General features: G+C 53.0%; 1 protein-coding gene across 9 annotated transcripts in view; it reads right to left on the bottom strand.

Moving 5' to 3' along the window:
- Window positions 1-24341, bottom strand: part of Ankrd33b (ankyrin repeat domain 33B) — a 139646-nt gene that overhangs the window by 77453 nt on the left and 37852 nt on the right. For 5 of the 9 annotated variants that reach the window (XR_013343745.1, XM_077800007.1, XM_077800010.1 and 2 more), the window contains exon 2: window positions 9638-9767. The exons of 2 other annotated variants lie outside the window; for them this stretch is intronic. Coding sequence is in view for 6 of the 7 variants with exons in the window: in XM_077800007.1 (XP_077656133.1) it covers window positions 9638-9767 (130 nt within the window). In the remaining variant the exon portion in view is untranslated. Of the gene's footprint in view, window positions 1-9637; window positions 9768-21069; window positions 21150-24341 lie in introns of those variants that run through there. 2 more of the 9 variants (XM_077800014.1, XM_077800013.1) reach the window with 2 other exon arrangements.

Genomic DNA, 24341 nt, shown 5'->3' with positions numbered 1-24341 from the left:
CCTGTCCTGGCCACATGGATGTCTCAGGTTCACTCAGGCCCCTTCAGCCACCCACCTGAGTGGTGCAGGGTCCCACCGTGCGGCAGAGGAGGCTGGGCAGGGACAGCAGTGTCATCAAAGGCGGGCGCTGGCAGCTCCCAGCTGGAGCCGCTGGGGCAGACAGAAGCTAAGCCAGGAATGAGCCTCCAAAGCATTTCCAAGTGCTCCGGTGCTTCAGGGAGGAAAAGCTCATCTTCATAGCAAAGAGATAACACCAGCTCACGCTCACACCTCTGCTGCCACTCAGAAGAGAGTGTCTGTCCCTCCCTCCCTCCCCACCCCCCACTCACACATGATCACAAGGAGCCTGCCTCAGCCACAACCCTGAGCAGCTGAGAAGCCTCAGGAAACTCATTAGGGAGTATAGATTTCTCCCCTTTCTCATCTTGCTCCTCCAAAAACAGATCCAATTTTCTGCTTATTGCCAGAGATATTCTCTAAAAGCCCAAGGTGCTCTCGGTCGGGGTGAATCAGGAGACCATTGTGCAAAAGGCAATAGTTCAAGCATCCATCCCTGGAAAACCCTGTCTCAAGTAGAGCTTCCTGAGCCACAAGGTGGCTCCAGGGTCTGCCACCCAAACCCAAGGCTAGCCCACCCCCTCAGTCTTTCTGTGCTGGACTCCCCCGACCACACACACACGGGACCACATACACACCTCGATTCCCTACAGCATCCTGGCCCTGGGTTGGACCACTCTGGGGTGCAGCTGTCCTGGGCACTGAAGGACCGCTAGCAGCACCTGGTCTCGACGCACGAAGTGCCAGCAGCCGCGAAACCCCAACTCCTGCCCCAACTGTGGCAACAAAATATGGGCCCAGACACTGCCACCTGTCCCCTGGTAGGGTGGGAACGGGAGGGGGTACAATCACCTGGTTGAGAACTACTGACCTAGAGGACCCTTCCTCACTGTCCCAGGACCAACCACACCAAGTGGGAAACAGGTCCTCTCCCGGCGCCTTTGTCCCTGGCCCTGGCTAGCCACCCCCTCAGCTGCCTGCCCCATCCTGGCCCCTGCAGGTGATGGTGAGCATTCCCTTGGGGATGTGAGCAGTCTGCACAAGTCCCTCTTGCAGAGCCCCGGGGCGGTGCTGGGTGTGCAGCCACATCCGTCCTGACATACCAACAGCCGGCCATCTGCAGCCTCCCAGGTCACTCCAACGCTGTTACGCCCAGCTCCACATCAGGGCCACAAGCTTGGACCTCATGGACACTTCCCTGCACTCCTCTGGTAACTCAGCATCTCCCCCACCCCAAGGAAGCCCCCAGCCTTGGAGGAGCCAGGACCCCCAGGGTTAGACTCTCCAATTTCAGGACAGAGGCCTCCAATGGATGGCACTGTGTGGGGGGGAGAGGAGGTGAGGCCATCATTCTCCTGAGGTGGGACAGAAATGAGACTCTGCCTGCAGACTGAGAGGGCTGAGTGACTGGAGGCCGCCAGCTGCCCCGAGAACCCGGCCTCCCCGCCGTGGCCCAGGCCTCCCCCAGGGCCCGGCGCCAGCTTCAGCATCACGAGAAGGGCAGACCAGACCCTGTGGATGCATCCCGTGGCTCCTGTCTTCCCCACGACAGCCACGCTGTCAACCACGGCACCCGGGCTGGCGCCCAGAGCCTCCCTCTGTGGACACAGACACACATCACAAATGGAACATCTGAGGCTCCTGGACATGATGACCACATTCGCTGTGGGATGTCAGATGGGAACCGGGGACAGGAAAATCTGGGGAAATCCAAATAAAGAGGGGACTTTCGTTAATAACTACACATGGCCACAGGCTCAGTCCTTGGTCAACGGCGTGACACTAACGCAGATCTGAGCAACAGACGAAACTGGGTGCGAGATGCACAGGAATTCTTTGTACAATTTGCAGTTTTTCTCTAAGTCTAAAGTGTTCAAAAATCTAAAATCTGTTTTTTAAAAAAAAGAGAATGAGCTCAGGGCCACTCCAAAAGAGTGCAAGGCAGGGACAAGGATTCCCAGCCACTGCCTGGTGAGGATCCTCTCCATCCTGTTCGCCAGCGCTACCCTGTGGCAGGAGGTCACCAGGAGGCTGGCGTAGGCGCACACAGGAGGCGGAGGATGGTGGCAGAGGATGGGAGAGCAGGAGGAGGGAGACAAGTGGTTGATTCAGCGTGCTTCTCACCAAGTGAGTGGACAGGCCACAGTGCAAGAGCAGGAGGAAAGCCACAGCCAACTCCGGCTCCACCCCGGCCCCAGGCTCTGGGTCCACGTAGCAATGGCGTCTCCACCCAGAGCACATGAGGTGGTAGAAGTCCCTGGTACCCGAGCCTGAGGGGCCGCTTGGCCTGGCCCGCTCCTGTGCTTCCTGGTTGGCTACCCACCAAGCATGTGGGAAATTTTGAACTTTTTACGGTCTGAAGCCACCTGCCTCATGGCAAGCTCCTCTCCTAGGAGATGACTCACCTCCTACTTCAGAGGGAACAGAAACCACAGAAGGGAACCCCTCAGCTTTCCCCCATCATCCCACAAACTGCCCCACGTCACCAGCAGCCTCCTAGTGAACACCCAGGGGAGTGCGACAAATATCCATCAAGTGAAAAAGACGGTCCCCTCGACGCAGAAGCTCATTTATTAAAAGGTCTCCGATTATCAGGACAACACAACTAATCACCGATTCATTCAACCACTCCTGAGGCCGGTTAGGGGGTAAGGATCGTGCCGTCACTAAGAACATAGTAACAAATGAAACGGGGACTCCTTGATTCCAGGAAAGGAAACAGAAAATAAAAAGACGACAGAATTCAGGTTGCCTAAAAACCTGGCTGCTGTCACTCCAGGTGCTCAAAATGTAGTTCCCCAAACCAGGCCAGTAGAGGGAACTGTCGGCTTTGGAAATACAGCATCCCACCCGCCAGAAGGAGAGCAGGACTCTCCCAGGAATTCTTCCGCGGAGCAGGGGGGGAGCAGATGGGGGAGCAGAGCTGGCTGCCTGCAGGACAGGCAGGAGACTGATGGAGGGTGGGGCTGGGCTGCCAGGCTCCCTCCTGCCTGCCCAGCTCAGAGAGGGGCGGTACCCTGCTCCCAAGGAAGGACCTCACAGGAATACAGAGGCCCACAGGAAAATGCTGGGCAGGGACAGGAAACCCGGGATTTGCAGGCCCTTTAGGAAGCAATTCAGAACCATCTCTGTGCATTTCTTCTCTCCCTCTGTGCCTGCTTCTGGCCTGGGAGGCTGGCCTCCTCCGGCACCTGCTGGGGTTGCTACCCCTGAAGTTTCAGATGGGCTCATCAGGAGACTGGCCTGGCCTCCCAGCTCAGCCCCAGGTTGGAGTGGCAGCCTTCTGGGCCTGGGCCACCCTCACAGGGTCTGTCTCCACCCTCCAAGCCATGGTTCCCCTAACCCTGCCCTGCCACCAGGAGTGAGTTCCTTCATCAGTGCCTCCAGTCCGCTTGCCACTCACTCTGCTTCCTGCCACCTGGGCTGACACTGCAGACAGTCATGCCTGCTCACAGGACCCCAGCGCAGCCTTGATCACATGGCTCATTCAAGACCTGCCCACCCAGTAGCTGTGGGGCACATAAGTGAGCCTCGCTTCCTCCATTCCACACTGTATCTTCTTTTAAAACAAATACTTATCCAGCAAGTCCTTCAAGAAGAAGGGCTGTGAGGAGAGCCAGGTCCACTGCAGTAAGCAAAAGCAGCATGCCCCCTCCTCCTTGCCACACGTGGGTCTCAGTGGAAAGTACAGGGAGCACAGGTCACCCTCAGGAGGGCGGCTGTGAGGACCAGGAGGACACAGAAGGAGCTCCTAGCCAGACCAAGGGCAGAGGATTACAATCACCAGCTTATCCTGGTTGTGCAAGTTACAAGTGTGTGTACACGTGTGTGAGGTCTGACTGCAGCTGGCTGCACCATGGCTCCTGGGGACCCAAGTGCTGACTTGGAACAGAGAGTCAGGAGGGGGACAGGGGCTCTCTCTTCCACTCCCTCCTTCTCTCCTATTAATTCTGCTGTGATTTTCCTTTAGTTGTCAGCACCTATTGTACAACCTTTGGAATCATCAAGAGGATGACTATAGAATGGTGTTGGAGTAGGCCACCTCCTGGTTGGAGCAGAAGAGCCCCCCCTTGGTAAAACGGGAAGCCATGAGCAGCTCCTCCTTCCCTTCCTGGCTTTCACATTAACATCACAGTCTCTGTGTTCCTCTATGGACCTCACTTGGGGTAGTGGAGACGGGCCACCTTGGGGAAGCAGAAGGGAGTATTACACGGATCTAAGTACATCAGGGCAAAAGTCTGGCAGAGCCCTGCAGATGAGAAGCAGCGGTGGGGAAGAGGTGGTCCTCATGGATGCCCTGAGACCCACCCTCACACTCTTCAACACCCCGGACATGTGAGGCCAAGATGGGCCCTGTGCCTGGGGGTCAGCCTTCTCCAGAGGTAACCCCAGGCAGGGGGTGGGCTGCCCCCTGCTCCCGTGGCAGCCCCACCACACTTGGCTGAGAAGAAATCTGTAGTGCAGGTGTTAGGTAGTAGTGAGCAATGAGCAGGAATGCACGGCTAGGTCACAGGTGTTCTCCAGATTAGCTTAGCGTCTTCATTAAACCACTTGCAAAGTGGAAAAAAAAGCCAAGGATGGCAGTTAATTTGTAGAAGATAAACAGAAGCAAAGGAACAAATGGGAAAACATGTTAAGAGGAAAGGATTAATGGGTCTATCTCTTGACAGGGTCCACTGAGGTTGATGTGAAGCTAGGAATTACGGCTGTAAGTGTCTCCATCTGTCTGGGAAGGAAGAGTCCTTTAGTAGCGCAGTGCACTAAGGTAACTCCTGACCAGCTTCTGACCCCAGTGCCCACATTAACATGGAGTTGACTTGTAGATGAAGTCCTGCTAAATAGGACATCCACCATGACGGTTCTGGAGAGAACCAACTCAGGTCAAAACTCCACCAGCCGACGTGAAGGAGCTGAACACCTGATTGTACAGAGGTGGTCCCCAGCTCTCCTGGTCAACATCAGACAGTAATAAATTGAGACGGCATCGTCTCCTTTGTTGTTCTCTGCTCAGAGACGAGCCTCGCTTTGCTTTTACGTGGCTTTCATCTCACTTTCTCTTTACTATCACTTATAATAATAAAGTTCTCTTGCTTGGCTTTTGGTGTCTGGCTTTAAATTTCCTCTCATCGGAACACAGGAACAAAGGTTTGGAGTTTCACCTCCCTCCCTGACCCAGGGGTGTCTGCAGGGTGGGAGCAGGACCCACCCTGTTGAGCGCTTCCTGACACACCCCAGGTCCTGGTCCTGGGCTGAGCCACTACAGTCCTTCCTTCCCCAGGACACAGGCCTCCTGGGACTCAAGTCAGGGCTGGGCAAGGGCAGCCCAATGCAAGAGAAAGAAAATCTCCTGGTCAGTGTGAGGACAGTGACGTTCAGAACCAAGTGGGGCAGCCACAGGATCGGGGCAAGGTGCAAGGCAGATTCAGGGCAGGAAGGAAGAGGAGCAGGGGCCCTGTGAGCCAGGGCCTGTGCAGCGCAGAGCTCACCGCCCGTGAAGCTGGCCCTGTTCCTGGAACCAAAAGGGCAGATCCCCTTCAGGGTGGCGAGTTGAAGGGGCTCAACACTGAAGTAATCTCACCTCCCATCAGAGTTCATCAGCAAAGGGGCATGAAGGGAAGGGAGTGGGGATGAGAATAGGAAAGATGGTGGAATAAATCAGACATAACTCTCCTATGTTCATATATGAATACACGATCAGTGTAACTCCACGTCGTGTACAACTACAGGACAGGATCCTCATCAGAACAAGTTCTACTCCTCGTATTACAATACGTCAAAATACACCCTACTGTCATGTCTACTTAAAAACAACAACAAAAAAAAATTTCAGCAGCAAAACTATAAAGGTGTTTTCAGGGCAATGGGGGGAGTCTGACTATCAGTCTGAGATATAATAAATAATTTCACTGAATCAATGTGGGATTTGTTGGATGTGGCAGGGATGCGTTTTGCCTGCTGTTGAGGAGATCCTGCTGGCATAGGTCAGGGGGTGTCTGCCACTAACTCTAATGGGTCAGCAGAGAAAGCAGCAAATTGGCCCAGGGGCTGGCCACTGTGGAATCTTCTGAGCAGACTCTCTTACTTTCCATTCAACTGTTCTCAATTTCTCAGACCAAAGTTTTGGGCCACCCATGGTGGCACACACCTACAATCCTAGCAGCTCAGGAGAGGCTGAGGCAGGAGGATCTCAAGTTCAAAGCCAGCCTCAGCAATTTAGCAAGGCCCTAAGCAACTTAGTGAGACCTTGTCTCAAAGGAAGAAGAACAGAAAGGGCTGGGATGTGGCTCAGTGGCTCAGCACCCTGGTTCACTCCCCGGTACCAACAGGCAAACAACTGGGGGAACTACTTGCCAACTTGAGCTTTCTAAAGAAAGCACTGGGAAATGGCCGCCAAACCAGGGAGTGGGGGACCTGAGGGGTTTCCCTGGACCCTGGAGAGAAAGGATGCAGACAGAATGGTGAGACAAAACTGGAGCTGGCAGGTGACCTCATCTCCAGGTCCATGGACACCCAAGGGGGGCACAAACAAAACAAGGCAGACCCAGAGCCAGAGATGGGGGCAGGGGAGTTTCCTAAAGGAAAAACACAAAAAGGGCTGAGGCGCACACAGTGGGGGTTTGGATTCCTCTCCCAGTGTCAAGGGAGGAGTGGGAGAACCCCCCAGGTACGGCACTGGTTTAGCTTTTCACTGCTGGGACTGGAAGATCTGACCCGAACAAGGCAGACAAGGAAAGTGTAACTGAAGGCTCACAGTTTCAGAGGTGTTAGTCCATAGAAGGCCAGCTCCATGGCTCAGGCTCAGGGCGCAGCAGGGCATCATGGTGGGAGAGGATGGCAGAGGGAAGCTCACATGGTGATCAGGAGGCAGAGAGACCACTGGCCAGATACTCCCAAGCCCCGCCTTCAGGCCCCTCCGGCCACGCCCACCTCCTCGGGCCACGCCCACCACTTCAGGGCCACTCAGTTGATTCCATCAGGGGATTCATCACTGGCTGGTGAAGGTTCTCACAGCCCAGTCGTTTCTCCTCTGAACCTTCTTGCACTGTCTCACACATGAGCTTTGGGGGGACCCCCCACCCAAACCATAACAGAGATGCAGAGAGCAGGCTGGGCTCCACCTCTTCCTCTGTGAGACTAAAGGAAACGGAGGAAATGAGGGAGGGAGGGAGGGGTGCGCTATTTTTCTAGATAAATTGTTACTTACATGTGAATACAAAATAAGAACAGTTTTAAACAGTCCCAGTGAACACTCCCGCAAATTAATCAGAAAAGGAGCCTCCTTCCCTCCCGTTCTCACACTGCTCAGGATCCTACCCCGTCCTCCGCCCTCAGGGTCCCCCATCCCAGTAAACCCAGCTGTTGCCAGGAGGGACAGCGAGGACAGTGCTGTCCTCTCCACCGCCAGCCAGGTCGGCTCACTCCATGTCTCAGCATTTCAAAGGCCCCGTGACCAGAACGGAGCCTGTGTGTCTCCCACTCCCTGTTCTCTGTCACCTCTGCAGCCGGCGCTGACCCTGTGCAGATGCCTGACCACAACACCCACCGCTCACCCTTCTCCACTGCCCACCTCACATCCTCTGACAACAGTGCTCCAGCCACACGCTCTGGAACCTCCTGGGGCCCCATCACCACACACCCGGCCCCATGCCACTGGAATGCATCCCCTTGCACCAGACCCTTAGTGATCAGGCCCCTGCCTTCTTCAAGGGCCTCTCGTCTCTCCCAGGCATCTTCATCCTACCACCAACCCCTGCTCTGTCCCTCAGACCAGCCATTCCTGAGATTCTCTCAGTGCCACCTCGGCCCCAGGGCTTTGCAATCCATTGCATCAAAGGACCTGCGCCTGACTTCTAGAACACTGGACTCGAGCCACCTCTTCAGGGATCCCTGCCCTGAACATCCAGGCCAGATGGAGTGATCTTCTTCATGACACCCAGGGCACACCTTCATCAGAGCCCCAACAGACAGCACTGGGTTCCACGTCTACTTCTGTCCCTCGAGCTAGAAAATGACTCGAGGACAAAGCCTCCCCTTGCTGGGAGTCCTGGTCCCTGACACGGTGCTGGCCCACCAGAGCCACCAGAGATTCTGATCACCCAGCACCTCACCATGGCCTCTGACATGCTTGCTGCTCTCCAAGTTGTGGCCTCAGCTTGCAGTGCCTGGAGTCCTCAATGGAGACCACACATAGGGAAGCAGGTGCTAGCACAAACCCCGGTCCTTTCTGAGTTTCGGGAGCCCTCTGCCCTGTGTCCTGAAGGACAAGAGGGGTGCACAGACCACCTCCCACTCTGCTGAATGAAACAATCATATAATGTTTCCAGTTTTCCTAGGGACCCCAATCAGATCCACCCAGGCAAGCACTGACACAGCAACCAAGGCAGCAAGAAGGGACAGGAGGTCTGTCTTTGGGGACAACAGCAGACACTTCCTTACCAAGGTCAAGGGACCGTGTGGTTTGGAGCATTTCCTCCGGCTTCTTGGCCCTGGGCCCTGTTTGTGAACTACCTTAAGTTCCTTAATACACAAACCCTTCTCTTTCTGGTTCAGTCTGAGGCAGCTGCATTCCCTGCATTTGAGGTCTTGACTGATGAGACAGATACACAGTTGTCCCTCCTCGGGAACTTCGAGGCCTACCTGCCTTATAGAAAATGGCACAGTATTTACATATAACTTATACATCTGCCTGCACACTTTAAATCTCTAGATTACTGATAACACCTACTTCAATGTAAATACTACCTTAAAATCGTTGTTACACTGAATTGTTTAGGGAATAATAACACGAAAAAAATCTGAATGTGTTCAGTACAAACTTTGTAAAATATTTTCTACCCATGATTGATGTGGAGCCTGAGGGTACAAAGGTCTGATTATTCATTGGAAGCCAATTTCTTTGAAAAGATTAGTTACAGACTTGGTCAAGACCTCAGTTAAGACTAAAGTGTTACCATGAGAGGGAAATGCAGGTTTCACACTGACCTCAAAAAATGCTTGAACACAATCTAAGGAGGAGGCCAGGATGCACGCGGCCATGGTAATGTAAGTGCTGGCCTCCTGAGATGACAGTGAATAGGCCTGAGGACCTGTGCCCACCCACACTTCCAGGGCCGTCTTGCTAATTCAGCCTCACCTTGGTAGGCTAATAGTCTAACAGCCCTCAGAAAGCAATTCCTGGTGTTCCTTTAAATCTATAGGTAAAATGCAAGGTCACTTCCAAGCGTATCTACTTTCTTGTTTAGCTGCCACTAAAACATGGTCGTGTCTCCTGTCTCTTCCTCTAGTGGGTTCACAGCACCAGCCATGACTTCCCGGGGAGCTGGCCGGCTGTGACTTTCTGGGTGAGGGGGCGGGGAGATCGGGTCTCTGGTGCAACTGCATGTCCAAGGAGCTGGCCTGCCCCAGGCTGCATTCCGCAGGAGTGGGTCATCTCATGGTCCCCAACGCACAGAGAGGAGGGGCCCGCACACCCGTCAGCCCCCTCCTTGCACCTGTGAGCACAGATGGGTTTGCATCCTTCCGACCCAACAGGCCACGCTGCCAGAGCAGAGCCCCAGGGGAAGGCCAGGCCAGCTCTTACCTGCCTGCGCAGCTGTGATGAGGGCCGTGTTCCCCTCGTTGTCCTGCCAGTTGACGTCAACGTGGGGGCACTCGGCTAAGGCCACCACAGTGTCCACAAAGCCATGGTAGCAGGCGACAATGAGGCCGGTCTAGAAACGAAGAGGGAAGCGGGTCAGAGGGGCACAGCCTCAGCGTCCTCAACCCACCACTGACCTCCAGGCGCTGGATAAGTGCCACAAGGACCCCCAGTCCCCAGCTCTCAGTGACACTGTGGAGCAAATCACCTGCTGGCTCATGCTCAAAGGTCTTCTGATCAGATGGGAGGGAGGCATGGCGGGTGGAGAGGTCAGGGAAGACTCAGCTCCCGCCTCGGGGAGTGAACTGCAGGCCTCGGAGACGCATAAGCGCTCGGGTGATTTAGACTGTAATATGGGGCAGGTGGGATGCGAGTACAGGGCAGGATGTGGGGCAGGGAGACTGGGGAGAAGGGGCTGTTGGACCCAGGACATGAAGGAGCTGAGGGACTGAGCCTGGGGGACATTGAGGGGAAACAGCCCAGAGAGGAAACACAGAGCATCCTCAGGACCGCGCCTTCCCTGGGAGGAGTCCACAGCCTGCAGGGACGGAGCAGGGCGAGGGGGGAGGAGCCCCTCAGAGCTTAGGGGAGTGGGCTGTCCACTCTGCTTCAGGTCTGGCTGCGGGGCCAGAAGCAGGCTCCAGGAGACCAGGAAGGTGGCAGAGGGGCAGAGGAGAGACACGTTTGGATTCCAGACACCTTGTGAAGTTTTTTGCTATTAGAGTGAACATGGTTTGTGAAAGGAAGACAAGAGCCCAGGAGGACCCCCAAAGTTCAGGTAAGCAACTGGGCAGATGCAGCTACCATCAAATGAGATGGAGGAGATACGCGGAGCAGGTGCTGGGAAAGATGGCCTTGTTGACCACCAGGAGGAGACCTGGGGGGAGAGGTGGACACTGTGTGGCCCTGGGGAAGAGGTCCAAACAGGATAGAGAAGCAAGCCGAAGGTTGATTCTGGAGAGCTGGTAACTAAATAAATGCCAAACCATTAGGCGAATGCAATATTAATATCCGAGACCATCAACAGAGAGTCATGGCCGACGTGCACATGCAACTTTATGGTAGAGGTGGCCTGATTTTCCCCATGTCCTCTGTTCCTAGAAGGGCGAAAGCATTTGAGCTCCTCTAGGACCTCTGCTGAACAGGTGGACAGCAAGGTCCACCCCAACAGCCTGAGACCACTGGTCTCCAGCAAGACAAGGAAACATAACCCTACAGCAGGTTGGCGAGCAAGGAGGAGAGCAGAGGACAGGCTGCCATTGTGCATGGGTGAGGGGACAGCGGACGACAGGCTGCCATCGTGCATGGGTGAGGGGACAGCTTATGACAGTCCCACCATCATGCATGGGGACAGCAGACGACAGGCCTGCCATTATGCATGGGTGAGGGGAGAGTATATGTCAAGTTCGCCATCATGCACTGGTGAGGGGACAGTGTATAACAGGCCCACCATCATGCATGGGTGAGGGGACAGCATATGACAGGTCCGCCATTGTGCACTGGTGAGGGGACAGCAGACGACAGGCCTGCCTTTGTGCATGGGTGAGGGGACAGCATATGACAGTCTGCCATTGTGCATGGGTGAGGGGATAGTGTATGACAGGCCTGCCATCGTGCATGGGTGAAAGGACAGCTTATGACAGTCCCGCCATCGTGCATGGGGACAGCAGACGACAGGCCTGCCATCGTGCATGGGTGAGCGAGGACATCGGATGACAGGCCCACCATTATGCATGGGTGAGGGGAGAGTGTATGTCAAGTTCGCCATCGTGCCTGGGTAAGGGGATAGTATATTACAGACCCACCATTGTGCATGAGGACAGCAGACGACGGGCCCGCCTTTGTGCGTGCGTAAGGGGACAGCAGACGACAGGCCTGCCATCATGCATGGGTGAGGGGACAGCGTATGACAGGCCTGCCAGGCCTGCCATCGTGCACTGGTGAGGGCACAGCATATGACAGGTCTGCCATCGTACACGTCTCCAGCAGCAACAGCAATGAGACCACCACGAAGCCCCTGCCGGCTGCCAGGCACAGCCTCCCACCTGCACGTCTAACACAGTGACCATGAGAAGGGACCTGTCACCTGGTTCACAGGATGGCCTCTGTAGCCTGCAGCCACTGAACTGGCCTGGGTCCCTTAGCGAGGGACACAGGAAGCCAGAATGCAGAGCTGAGTCTTGGTCCCCACATCCCTGCACTCACTGGTGTCCACGGGCCAACGGACAGGAAGCAGCAGGTCGTGGAGGTGGAGACAAATCCATCCCATGTGGCAGGTCCCTGGCTCACTGTCTTCAGTGTCCACTGGGCCCTAAGCCACAGCCCTCTCTGTGGGGTCCACAGACCCCTTATGAGGTGAGACAAAGCAACTCCACCATAAAACTGTCAGGGCCAAGGGCCTGCAGCCAGCCTCGTCCATCAGCCAAAATAAACGCCAAGCCACCAAGTCCTCCCGGAGGCTCCCCAGAAAGGCTTTTCTATGGAATGAACTGTGACCCTGCAGATTGAGATGGTAAGTCCTGACCCTCGGGCCATGAGCGTGAACTTATCTGGAGACAGGGTCACTGTAGATGGGAGCAGTTAAGACAAGACCACACCTCAGTAGAGTAGACCCCCATCCAATGTGATTACAGTCCTACAGGAGACGGGGGAGACACAGGGAGAAGCCATGTGACCACATGGCAGAGACTGCAGAGGACACTGAGGGCTGGCAGAGGCAGGACGAACTCTCCTCTGCTGGCCTCGGTGAATATGGCCTCCCATGACCCCGGGCTTCAGACTTCCGATCTCCAGACGATGGGACAAGAAACTGTTTGGAGCTAGGTTTCTCGGCCCTAAGAACTGGCCCTAAGAACTCAGCCCCCTTTTACCAACCTTGATCCCCTGTGCACAGTGACCACCTCTCCTCTGAACTGGCTAGTGTCACTCTTCATTACAGGACAAATCTCAAGAGCACCACAGTGGGGGTGTGTTTGTGTCCTCCAACATTCATCCTCTCCTCGGGTTAACATGGCGCAATTGTTCTTTGGGGAATGAGTCACTCTGAGTCAGCCCCTGTTTCCATGGGAGTGAGCCTTCCCCCTCCCAGGGATCCCAGCCATCACCTCTCCATCTCTGAGCACAGAGACTGGGTTGGAGAGGCATGTCACCTAACAGGGACAATGACAGATACAGGGGTTGAGTAAGAAAGAGCTATGGGGAGAGCTTCCGTGGCTCTGGCTGGAGGAGGGGTAAGGGGGTGCAGGGCTCTGGCAGCCACTGTGCTCTGCTGCTGCCCAGGAGAAGGTGGTGAAGCTGGAGGGCGAGGCTCCAGTCAAGGAAGGCAGAGTGGAAAGACAGAGAACCCGGTCCTGCAGCCACGGTAAGGGCAGCTGGATCAAGCCTCACCTGACATGGTGGTTCTGGACTTTCCAATTATGTGGGGTGATAACACTTTGCACCCTTCTTTTTGTTGTTCTTTTTTTTTTAAGAGAGAGAGAGAGAGAGAGAGAAGATAAGTTAATATGAATTGGGTTTTGTACGGTTGCCATGGAAAGATTCCCAGTTCATGAATGCACTTGCCTTATCAGCAGCATATCATCAAAACTGCCCGTGAATGTGAGTCACACTGAAGTCTGTGCTGGCACGAGCAGATTTTTCCCCCTGTGACTCCCAGGGAAAGGGCTCTTCCCCCCTGGAACTCTGTGACATTCCCTGTGGGGTCGGAGGAATTCCAGAAGCAGGGTTTACTCTATCAGTCCATCGAGTCAGTGGTAGGAGGAAGGGGTGGGGACCCTGTGCCGTCCTTTGAAACTGCAGAGTCTGAATACCCAGGCCTGACATCGCCAGCACACACACATCCACTCTCACACACACGCCCGTCCCCCACACACGTGAGGAAAACGTATTCGGGAATGACCAAAGGTCAAGAAACACAAGGCCAAAAGAGGCAGCCATTGGTCGCCGAGGGCACTGCCTGTCGGATCCCTACCCACAACGTGGTGATATTTGGAGGTAGAGTCTCCAGGGTTTGAGGTCATGAGGGTGGAGCCTCATGAAAGGCACCTTGAAGATCTCTGTAGCCCCTTCTGCCACCATGTGGGGGACCCAGAGAGAAGGTGGCCGTCTTCAACAGAAACCAACCCTGCTGTCACCTGATCTGGAACTTCCAGCCGCCAGAACGGTGAGAATGAGGTTCCTGTGACTCACAAGCCTCGCAGTCTACCGTGTTTGTTACAGCAGCCAGAGCTAACTGAGACGCCTTTTAGCAGGCTAAGACTCGGTCCACCTCCTCAGACACGCAGATACAGTGAGACAATAAAATCCAACCCAGAGCTAAATCTCAAGCCACGGCCAGCACTTCCAGTACACCTGCCACTGCTTTGGGACATCAAGGTCAAGTTCAGAGCAACCCCACAGTGGCCCAGCACGACTACCACCAGATTCTTAATAAAAACATCATTTTTCACAGACCCCCACCCCCCGCCTGTTATCTCAATAAGCCTCCCAGGGGCCCTCCCAAGAGGACAGAAAATCATGGATGTTGTTGTAAGTTCTAGAGGACACCCATGATAGGTTTCAACATCGACATCCTCACCACATCCTCAACTCAATGAAAGCCGTTCAACAGAGCATTCTCTAGCGGATGCACTCTTTGGAGTGATCCATTCATAGCGTGAAAAGGTTTTCAATAGTTTGATTTTAAAGAGAAAAGAACATGGAGTGAGCGGCCAATCCACTCACAAACAAGCTCCTGGAACTTGCAGTTTCTCTGCTAACCGGGGCTCACGCTGCCGGCTCCTCTCTGCAGTGGGCCTGTCCTGAGGGCTCCTGTTACACAATGGGAGGGACACCTGGGACTCCAGCCGGCACCCAGACCTCACTCGGAGCTTCTCTGGGTGGTAGGACTTCTCCACTATGCCACAATTTCCTGCATTAATAAGACAGACCCATGGACACAGGACCCTCGGCAGCATATTTCAGGAGCGATCTCTCAGCAGTCCTCGTCTCACATCAACAAAAGCACCGCTGTCGAATCATCTAGTCGACGCACGGCCCTGCACTCCACCAGGGCTGGGAGCACAGTGACAACAGGTCCCCTCTCTGGGCGCCTAGTTGCCAATTTCTCATTTTTCTGTCCTAGGAGTGAGTGAACCCTGCCAGGGGTCCCCTAGAGCTAAGGGGTCCTGCACAGTGCTCCCCGCCTTCCTGGGAGAGCTCCTGGGGCAGAGCTCGGGAGTGAGGGGAACAGAGCCCTGGCCAGCTGTCAGCACCCACCACAGACCCACCTCAGAAGGCCAACGGCAGGGGCCTGCCACCCACACGACCTATGAAGGACCAGGAGTAAGGACTCAGGGGCAGGGAGCTTCCCCCGGGGGTAGAGGGTGCTCTCCAGCTGGGCCCAGGGTCACCTGCACCTCCACACCCCTCCTGCCCCCTCAGGAAAGACCCCCCCAAACACACCACAGGCCTCTACTGATGGCAGCCTGGACGCCAGTGACATCCCTGGTCGGAAATGACCATGACCTGAAAAAAGAGGGCCCTCAACTCGTGCGTGTGCGAGGTCCTGAGTTCAATCCCAGAACCAAAAACCAGGGCTGAGCCCAGGCCCGTTCCCTGCAGGAAGAAGGGAGGACATGACACCAGGGATCTGTTCACGGCGTCTACAGCAATAGCAATGAAGGGGTGGCGGCAGGCTCCGCGGGTCAGAACACTCAGAGCCACACACACCCGCCCCACCAAAACAGCACAGGGAGGGAGGGTGGTGTGGTGCCAGCTGGGCCACGCGACCCGGTGTCTGGATTGACATTCCTCTAGATGTTTCTGTGAAGGTAGGTTTTTAGATAAGACTTAAAATGGTCGGCTTTGAGCTGAGTATGGTGGTACATGCCTGTAATGCTGGGGACTTGGGAGGCTAAAGCAGGAGGATGGCAAGTTCAAAATAAAAAGGGTCGGGGGATATAGCTCAGTGGTAGAGCTCCCCTGAGTTCAATCCTAAGTACGAAAATAAAAAAAAAAAAAACTGTAGACTTTGAGTAAAACAGACCATCATAGTGTGGTGGGCCTCGTCTGATAAGTTGAAGGCCTTAAGAGAAAAGATGATGCCCCCCCCCACACACACACTCAGCAGTAAGAAGAGGGTGACCAGCACTCCACCTTCAGTTCAGATGCCACGCCTCCCCGAGCCTCCACCCCACAAGCCTATCAGCCAACAAATCCTTACAACAAGTCTCACCACATATATATAAACACACACACACACACACACACACACACACACCCCGTACTCTGGAGACCTCCCACTAACGCAGGGCAGGAAGGAACACTAAAGAACCACCGTCACTCCTACCCGCTGTTTCCGTGCAGTTTGAATTCTTTAAAATAAGCAATTATTACCGTGAAGAACTTACATCACTTTAACCAACCATGAACAGCAGGCAAGACAGCGTCTAGACCAACGGCGTTCTCATCAGCAAACAAACCTCTGAACAACAGAAAAGGAACCGCCTGCGAAGGGTGGAGATTGTACCCAAGCAGCCCTGGCCACCCCAGGGCCATGTGGGTCATCTGAGATGATGCAGAAAGAGGGTCCTTACCAACTGGGCCCCTGGATCTGGGACTCCCCATATTCAGAACCATCAGCCAAACAAACCTATGTTGTCTGTAAACTACCTAGTCTGCAGTATTTTGTTATAGCAGCATAAAACAGACTAAGACAATTGGAAAGCTTCACTTTAAACAATCAGTTATTCTTTCTGCCAGGAGGAAAGAGCAGACTGTCAAAACACCAGACCATCAAGGCCAGCCTCAGCAACTTAGTGAAGCCCTAAGCAACTTACGAGATCCTACCTCAAAATAAAAACTAAAAAGGGCCTGGGGATGTGGCTCAGTGATTAAGCGCCCCTGCCTGGGTTCAATCCCTGGTACAAAAAAAAAAAAAAAAAAGACCACACCAGACCCCAAGTCACGAGGGGATGCCCTAAGACCAGACGCTTGAGCTGCAGGAGCAGACCTGGGCTGAGCGCTGAGCGCCTGGAGAGGGAGAAAGGCCCTGCTGCTGAAAGTCGTCGACTCAGTGGTTTAACTATGGAAAAGATGAGCTCATTTCTCCAGAAATGTTGCCAGCTCATGGCCCGGTGTGTCTCACTGCCCCAACACCCCTTAGTTAGCATTCCTTAAAAATGCCCTGACAGCCAGGCACAGGAGCACACCTATAATTCCTGCGACTCGGGAGGCTGAGGCAGGAGAATCACAATTTTGAGGCCAGCCTTGGCAACTTAGCAAGACTGTCTCAGAATGAAGAATTAAAAGGGCTGGGAAGGTAGCTCAGTGGTGGAGCCCCCGGGCTCGATCCCCCTGTGCCCCCAAATGCCCCCAGCAGTGTTCTCTTCCACTTGTCCTACACACTAGTACAGAGAGGGGACACATTAGTACAGAGAGGGGACACACTAGTACAGAGAGGGGACACACTTGCCCTGGGTGAGCAATGGCCCCGAAGGAGATGGTGAAAAGAGACAAAAAAAATTAAAAAACAAAGCCCAAGGACACTTCAGTTGCGCTGATCACCGGAGCTGTTCCCGCGGTACCCTTTCGGGCCACATGGTAGAACTCCACTTCCCAACCTTTTGTGAGATTCTGACTTGACTCAGACTTGCTTTGGATAATGAAATGTCAGCCAAATGGCACGTGTTGCTTCCACTGCAAGAGGGCGTACGGTCTGCCACGTTCCCTGCTTTCTGCCTGAACCATCCAGACGCTGAGAAAGAGGGACGCTCAGCCTGGGCCTCCATACAGGGAGGGAGGACAGGCCCCACACCCAGCCCCGCAGCTGGCACCCGTGCATGGGTGAGCAGGAAGCAAGCCCCGGTCATGCTAAGCCACTGAAGTCTGGGGTTGCTTGTCATCCCAGTGAACACGGCCTGTCCTGAGTGTGTGTGTTTGTGATAGTAGTGTGCGCCTACCACTGTGTTGCATCAACAACTGTCTGCAATGCCACTGCCCCTCCACCCCCGGACTGTGCTTTATTTTAAGTCTGTATTTGCTACTTGATCAGGAAGAAGATGCACTTACAGTTATGCACGGGTGAGGACGGGAGTTTGGACTTTTTGAGAAACAAAAATTTGACACCCATGTTACACCATACATTCTAAAGACATTGTACAAGGTGAGCCCAGCAGCCGGGGATTTGCCATTCAGGGCATACATTTAAAACCTGAGCTGGCTGAACCCAGTGTGGCCAGATGAGGTGCCATGGTTAAGTGTCCCCAGAGACACTTCTGGCTCCTTCCCTTCAAGCCTCTGCCTCGAGAGCCCTTCCTCTGCCCACTGCCCGCAAGGCCTAGTGGATCTCCACGCCTGACCCTCCTGCAGGCCATCCGTGTTCAAGCCCCTGAACATGCCAGTCTGCCAGGGACGCTGGGCCCGAGTGGGTCACAATCCTACCTTTCTAGCTTGGTTTCCTGACATCTGCAAGATGTCGATAAGCATCTGTGGAATGAATGCTCAAGCCGATGAAGTGCTCCAGGACCTCCTACCTCCACGACGCTCAGCTCACTCCTAACCAAGGGCTGGCACCGCACCGGGTGAGATGAGCTTCAGGTCTTTATCTTGCTTCCGCACTCAAGAAAGGAAGTGACTTGAGGAAACCACAGGGCAGACGGTTGCCTGTCAGTGTGGCAAGCACCGCTCTGGGCCCAGAGCTGAGGATGAGTAAGAGATCTGAGAGCAACAGGCAGACCCAAAGAACCCAAGGCGCTGAACCCAGGAACTCCACCTTCAGGAATGCCCTGTGGGGACATCAGAAGTGTGTCCAGAGATCTGCAGAAAGAACTGTAACTGCCAAAGCCTGAAATACACAGAGATGGCCAGCCAGCCGGCGCGATGGCACACGCGGGTAATCCCAGCAGCTCCAGAGACCGAAGCAGGAGGGTTGCAAGTTCAAAGCCAGCCTCAGTAGGTTAGGGAAGCCCTAAGCAATTCAGTTAGACCCTGTCTCAATATAAAATACCAAAAAGTTGCTGGGGATGTGGGTCAGTGGTTAAGTGCCCCTGAGTTCAATCCCTGGTACTAAAACGTAGAGAGAAACGGCTAGCTAATTAGGTACACGCATGGGAACCCATGTCACTGAGCTAGGAACGAAGCCACAATGCAGCTGCTGATTGGAAAGATGTTCCCAGGACAGTATTAGATGAAAAAATAATAATAACCACAGTTCAGAACAGGGGTATGATACCATTCCTTCTTTCCTTTCCAACATGTGTGCGTGGCTCTGGCAAGACTGAAGTTCTTCTATTTTTCTGAAAGGAGAAAAGGGAAACCTAACTGGCCATTCTGGGAGAGAGAAGCCTTGTAGGTTTTATAATCTGAATCTGTTTCAATGTCCTTTCAAGGTTCATGCTTTTTTAATTATCCAAATAAAGTCACACGACAGGAGTGCTCCCGGTGATATTTATATTTTTATCGATGCTTTTCCGCCTCAAGTAAAAAGATGCCAAATAAATTGTTTTGAAGAAATAAATGAGGCAAACACTAATAAAAGGACAAATAAACATGTAAAATACATCAGGAGAATTCTTTCCAAGTAAAATAGATCAAGAGAATTCTTTCCAAGGGAGGGTTCACTCTGTCGTCCTAGAAGTAGGATTTGATGAGTTCAAGGTTGTCAGTAATTCAAAACAATTTCCCCTTTAGATTAAATTTTGCATAAAATGTGAATTTTACTATCATTGCAAACCTCTTACTTGGATTTATGATTTCAGATTGATGGTAATTTCAGCTGAGCTGTGGCTCCATGGCAGATACTTGCCTATCACACATCAAGCCCCGAGTTTAATTCCTAGCACTACAAAGATTAAAAACAAAATTTAAAAAGCTGCCTAAGTTTGTAAGTCACTTTATGAACCTCACTGCCTGCGAGTTCAGCACACACACACGCACTCATACACACACAATCTGCTCACGTCACAGAGTCTCTTCTAATGTCCCAGTTTCCCAGCGGCAGGAGTGGTTTCCACACAGTGCCGCAGGTGGGGACAGGAAGCCACACCTTTCACCAACGGGGAACCCAAAGGCAGTGACAGTCAGGGCAATCCATGTTCTTCAGACCATTGACTCACTGAGTGACCTTGAAATCAGGATTGGGATTTTTATCATGGACGCACACAGCTCAGTGCAGAACTACAAGGAAACACAACTGGAGGAGCAACGCCTGGGAGACCTCTTGGCCCTGCCAGGGGAGGAAACACATCCATCTGGCATGAGCACACCTTTCTTCCTTATTCCTCCATGAGTCAGGATGACAAAGTATCTGGTTTTCCCTCTGCTCCCCCACAATCAACACAGGAGACCCCTGACCCCAAGCATGCTCTGCAGCAGTGGTTGGCATCCTCTGAGCCAGTGCAGATGGTATGAGATCCCACAGACCGGGCCTCAGTCCCCAGGACTGTCCCCCACTTCAGGTGCCAGTCACAAGCCCCAGGTGGTTTATAACATGCACTTCTGACCAGCCAGCTGTCAATCAGGGCTCCCACTAGCCTTCTTTGGGTTTAATTTGCCTGAGCAGCTCACAGGACTCAGGAAAACACATTCATTGGTTTATTATGAAGGACCTTATGAAAGACACAATTGAAGAGATGCATAGGGCAAGGTGTGGGAGAAAGGACAGGGGGCTTCCATGTCTTCTAGGGGTGCATCTGCCTCCAAGCACCTTGCATGTTCAGCTCCCTGCGAGAACCCTGTCCCTGTGTGTTTTTCCCTGAGACTCATGGCACAGGCGCTAGGCTCACAGGCTGGGTGGGGACACTCATTAGGGCCTGCCTACTCAGATGCTCCTTGGCCTCTCTCAGTAGCATTCCTTCCTTCAGGACATTGGGTAGGGCTTCTCTGGAATGAAGAGAGTCTTAACAGACAAGGTAGGTCACAGAATTCTTTATGGCCAAGTCAAGGTGGGGGAAGATGAGTTTCTATGGCCCACCTTGGAAAGGGAGTTATAAGTCAGGAATCATGTTTGAAAACCAAAAGACATACGTCATTGCAATTCCATGCTAATATAATAATACTTCTCATATTCACAGTGACAGATGGGGCAGCCGGCTCCAAGAGGGCCCAGTGATCTTTGCCTCCTGGTCTCACACTCTTGGTAGTCACCTCCGGTGCTGAATCAGGATGGCCTTGTGTAGCCCACAGAATATGATGGAAGTAATGATAGGCAGCCCTAAAGCCAGGCCTTCAGCGGCCTGTGGCTTTGACCTTGGTCTCTTGGATCACAGGCTCTGGTGGAAGCCAGCCGTCATGCCATGCGGACTCTCCAGCAGACCCGTGGAGATTCTCCAAGGAGAGGAACTGAGGCCGCCAGCCACCAACTCGTCAGCCATGGAGTGAGGTGCTTTAGAAGGGGACCCCACAGCCTGGGCCAGGCCTTCAGACAAGCATCTCCTCATTCTCTCCGTCAAGAACCATCCAGGCTGCTCCCAAGTTCCTGAGCCACAGACGGTGAGAGAAAATAAACCAAGTGTTCATTTAAGTCATTGTGTTTGGGGACTATATAATACAGCAACAATGTAATAAACATCACAAGTACATAGGACAGACTATTTTTTTTTAGAGAGAGATTTTTTTTAATATTTATTTTTAGTTTTCGGTGGACACAACATCTTTATTCTATTTTACGTGGTGCTGAGGATCGAACCCAGCGCCCCGAGCATGCCAGGCGAGCGTGCTACCGCTTGAGCCACATCCCCAGCCCCAGGACAGACTATTGACAAGATCCATTCCCAATCTTCTACAACCTGGACACACTAACAGACAAGTTTAGGTCTGTATTGAGAATGGATCTCTGCTTGGGGTTGAATACGTTTATGTGGAAATATAATTAAACAAAATGTACTAGTATTTTATTAACCACAATCTACTAGATGTATGCTAGGTACAGTAGAATTTGCCACAAAGCAGCTAAGAAAATTTCCCCTCTGGGCTTCATCCAGGATTCACTAGATTCTTAGAAGACAGAGGACAATGTTATTTCTTCAAAAAAAAAAAAAATGTCCTTTCCTTTTGAAGTTAGTGGAAATGGGGGTTAAGAAAATTTCCTATGGTATATAATCTCCTGCTATCAAGTATTACTAAAAGTGTGGAGTATGCCAGGTGTGGTGGCACACACCTGTGATCCCACGGGCTCAGGAGGCTGAAACAGGAGAATCAAGAGTTCAAAGCCAGACTCAGCAAAAGGGAGGCTCTAAGCAACTCAGTGAGACCCTGTCTCTAGACAAAATATAAAATCAGGTTGGGGATTTAGTCGAGTGCCCCTGAGTTCATTCCCCAGTACCCCCTCACCAAAAAAAAAAATTAAGTAAATTAAAAATGAAAACTGTAGAGAAGTTTAATCATGAGGACAGTATGAAATAGTAATATAAAGTGAAAACTGTTATAAACAAGTCTGTAAAATTATCCATTAACACGCATAAAAATATACCAGGAAATGCACCCAAATTTCAGTAGTGACGATTCTGAATGACGAGCTTATTAGTGACTTCTTTTTCTTTATGTTTTTCTCTAGTAAAAAGTCCCATTCTTTCCTACAATGAATAGTTGCTTCTATTTAATAATCAGAAAATGCAGAATTTTTATGAAAATACAAATCCAGACAAAGCTTCCCATCCCCTACTTGTTTAATTACAAAAGCGTGTTCACAGGTTGTAAGGAAACAGTGAAAGGAAGAAAGGCTGTCCCCATCAAAGAACCCCTGGGGCGGAGCTGGGGCAGGCAGTGGCCAGGCCTGTGATCCCAGCTGCATGAGGCTGAGGCAGGAGGGTGGCGAGTTCCAGGCCAGCCTGGGCGACTCAGGGAGATCCTGTCTCAAAGTAAAATAAAAAGGGCTGGGGGTGTGGCTCTGAGGTAGACCACTTGCCCAGCACATGCAAAGCCCAGGGATCAACCCCCAGGACCCCAAAAAAGAAAGAGTTGGGAGGGTCTGTATAAGTCTATAACCAGCAATCAATGAACAATGAATGGAACCTTTCTGGACCTAGAGTTTACCATCAGTTTCATGAATTTCCTGTAAAATAATACATAAAAATAACTCCACACACACACACAAAAAAAAAATCTAAATTGTCCACAAATGTCCAATTCAAAGAATTAAGCCTTCTCAGATGGTTGGAGTGTGTGCCAAGCAGCTCGCCCACCCCCCATGCACGGCAGGCACGCAGGTATCAGTACGTTCTCTGTAATGATAAAGAAAGCCCAAATCCTTTCCTAAAGGCAATGTTTTCACAAGTAGAAATTCCATGATGTACAAATGCTGGTCTGCCTCACATAGAGCGGACGAGAATGGACCACCCCGCCAGTCACCAACAACCAAGTTGCTCTTTCCTGGTGGGTTTAGGTTCAGCCCCAGCCACTCATGTGAGGCTCTGGGACCAGCAGCATCAGGGTCACAGGGAGCTCAGAGACAGGCAGGATCCCCGCCCCAGCCTAGGCCTCCTGAATCCTGGTCTTTTAACATGGCCCGGGAGCTATAGGGCCTGCAGGGCAAGGTCCCAGGCTGGTGCTCAGTGACGATGCCAACGCTGCACCTGGGCACCAGGCACACACTTCTCTGTCACTCCCTCGGGCATGCCAGATACAGCTCGATGCACCTCATTAATTCTTAGCCTGACCCCTGCTTCTTTGGATGGGGAGAAGCGTCCGCTTTCTGTCATGCCTGGGCTCTCACACACGATCCAAACAAATCCTCGCCTGGTCCTGGCCTAGGTGCCTCGGGCCATGAACGCCTCAAACGCCTCCTAGCTGGTCTTGCCGGCCACCTGGCCACCTCCAACTCTGGGGCTCCCTGCTCCCATGGGGACAGACGGCAGCCCCGTGTCACAGGCTGGGATGCAGTGGCCCCAGGGAGAAGGTCAGGATGCCAGGTCCGGGGGCCTGTATTTTGTGTCACAGATTTAGGAGTACACAGGTGTGGCCCTACACACTTGGAAAGGGTGTGACGAAATAAACCACGGAATCTCGCGGAGGAAGGCCGACAACCCACGGGCATCTGTCCCCACCCAACAAGCAGGGGTGCGGCCTGCTGGGGCCTGGCTGGGCTGGGCACATGAAGATGAATGTTAACAGGACAGAGCCCCAGGGATGCTGCCTGGGAGGGAGAGGAGGGAGTAAACAATGACGAGGCGGCGCTGGCCCAGGGGGCTGAGGGACACAGACTACAGAAACTGGTCCAGGCAGGGGAGGAGTTGGCACGGTCGCAGGCTGAGCCTCCTCAGCCAAGCCAAGAGTCGCCCTGTGGGAGCAGGGAGGAGGGCCGTGTTGCCAGTGCAGAGACGGCCGCGAAGAGCCAGAGCTTAGTGGACAGGCATCCCAGGTCAGCGCCAGGCCGGAGGGCCAAGGGGCCGGAGTGTGCTCAGAGCTGGAGGGGGAACATCACGGTGCTATCAGTGTGTCAGGACCAGAATCTTCCCTCTAGAAAGCTAGTTCTCAGTGGGGGGCAAGATGGGAGGAGAGAGCCTGGCCATTTTCCTCTATTTTCAAAATATTCTTTAAATACATGCCTCCCCTCGCTTTTTATTTTTTAACTGAGTTGCCAACTCATTTGTGATTGAAGATGTTTCTGAAACTGACATCTGTCAATCAGAACGGACGTCCTGAGCTCAGGGCTGCTCTGCAGGTGTTCATG

This window comes from Urocitellus parryii, chromosome 1, assembly GCF_045843805.1.
Source record: "Urocitellus parryii isolate mUroPar1 chromosome 1, mUroPar1.hap1, whole genome shotgun sequence".
NCBI lineage: Eukaryota > Metazoa > Chordata > Mammalia > Rodentia > Sciuridae > Urocitellus > Urocitellus parryii.
This window is presented reverse-complemented; position numbering and strand designations above follow the sequence as displayed.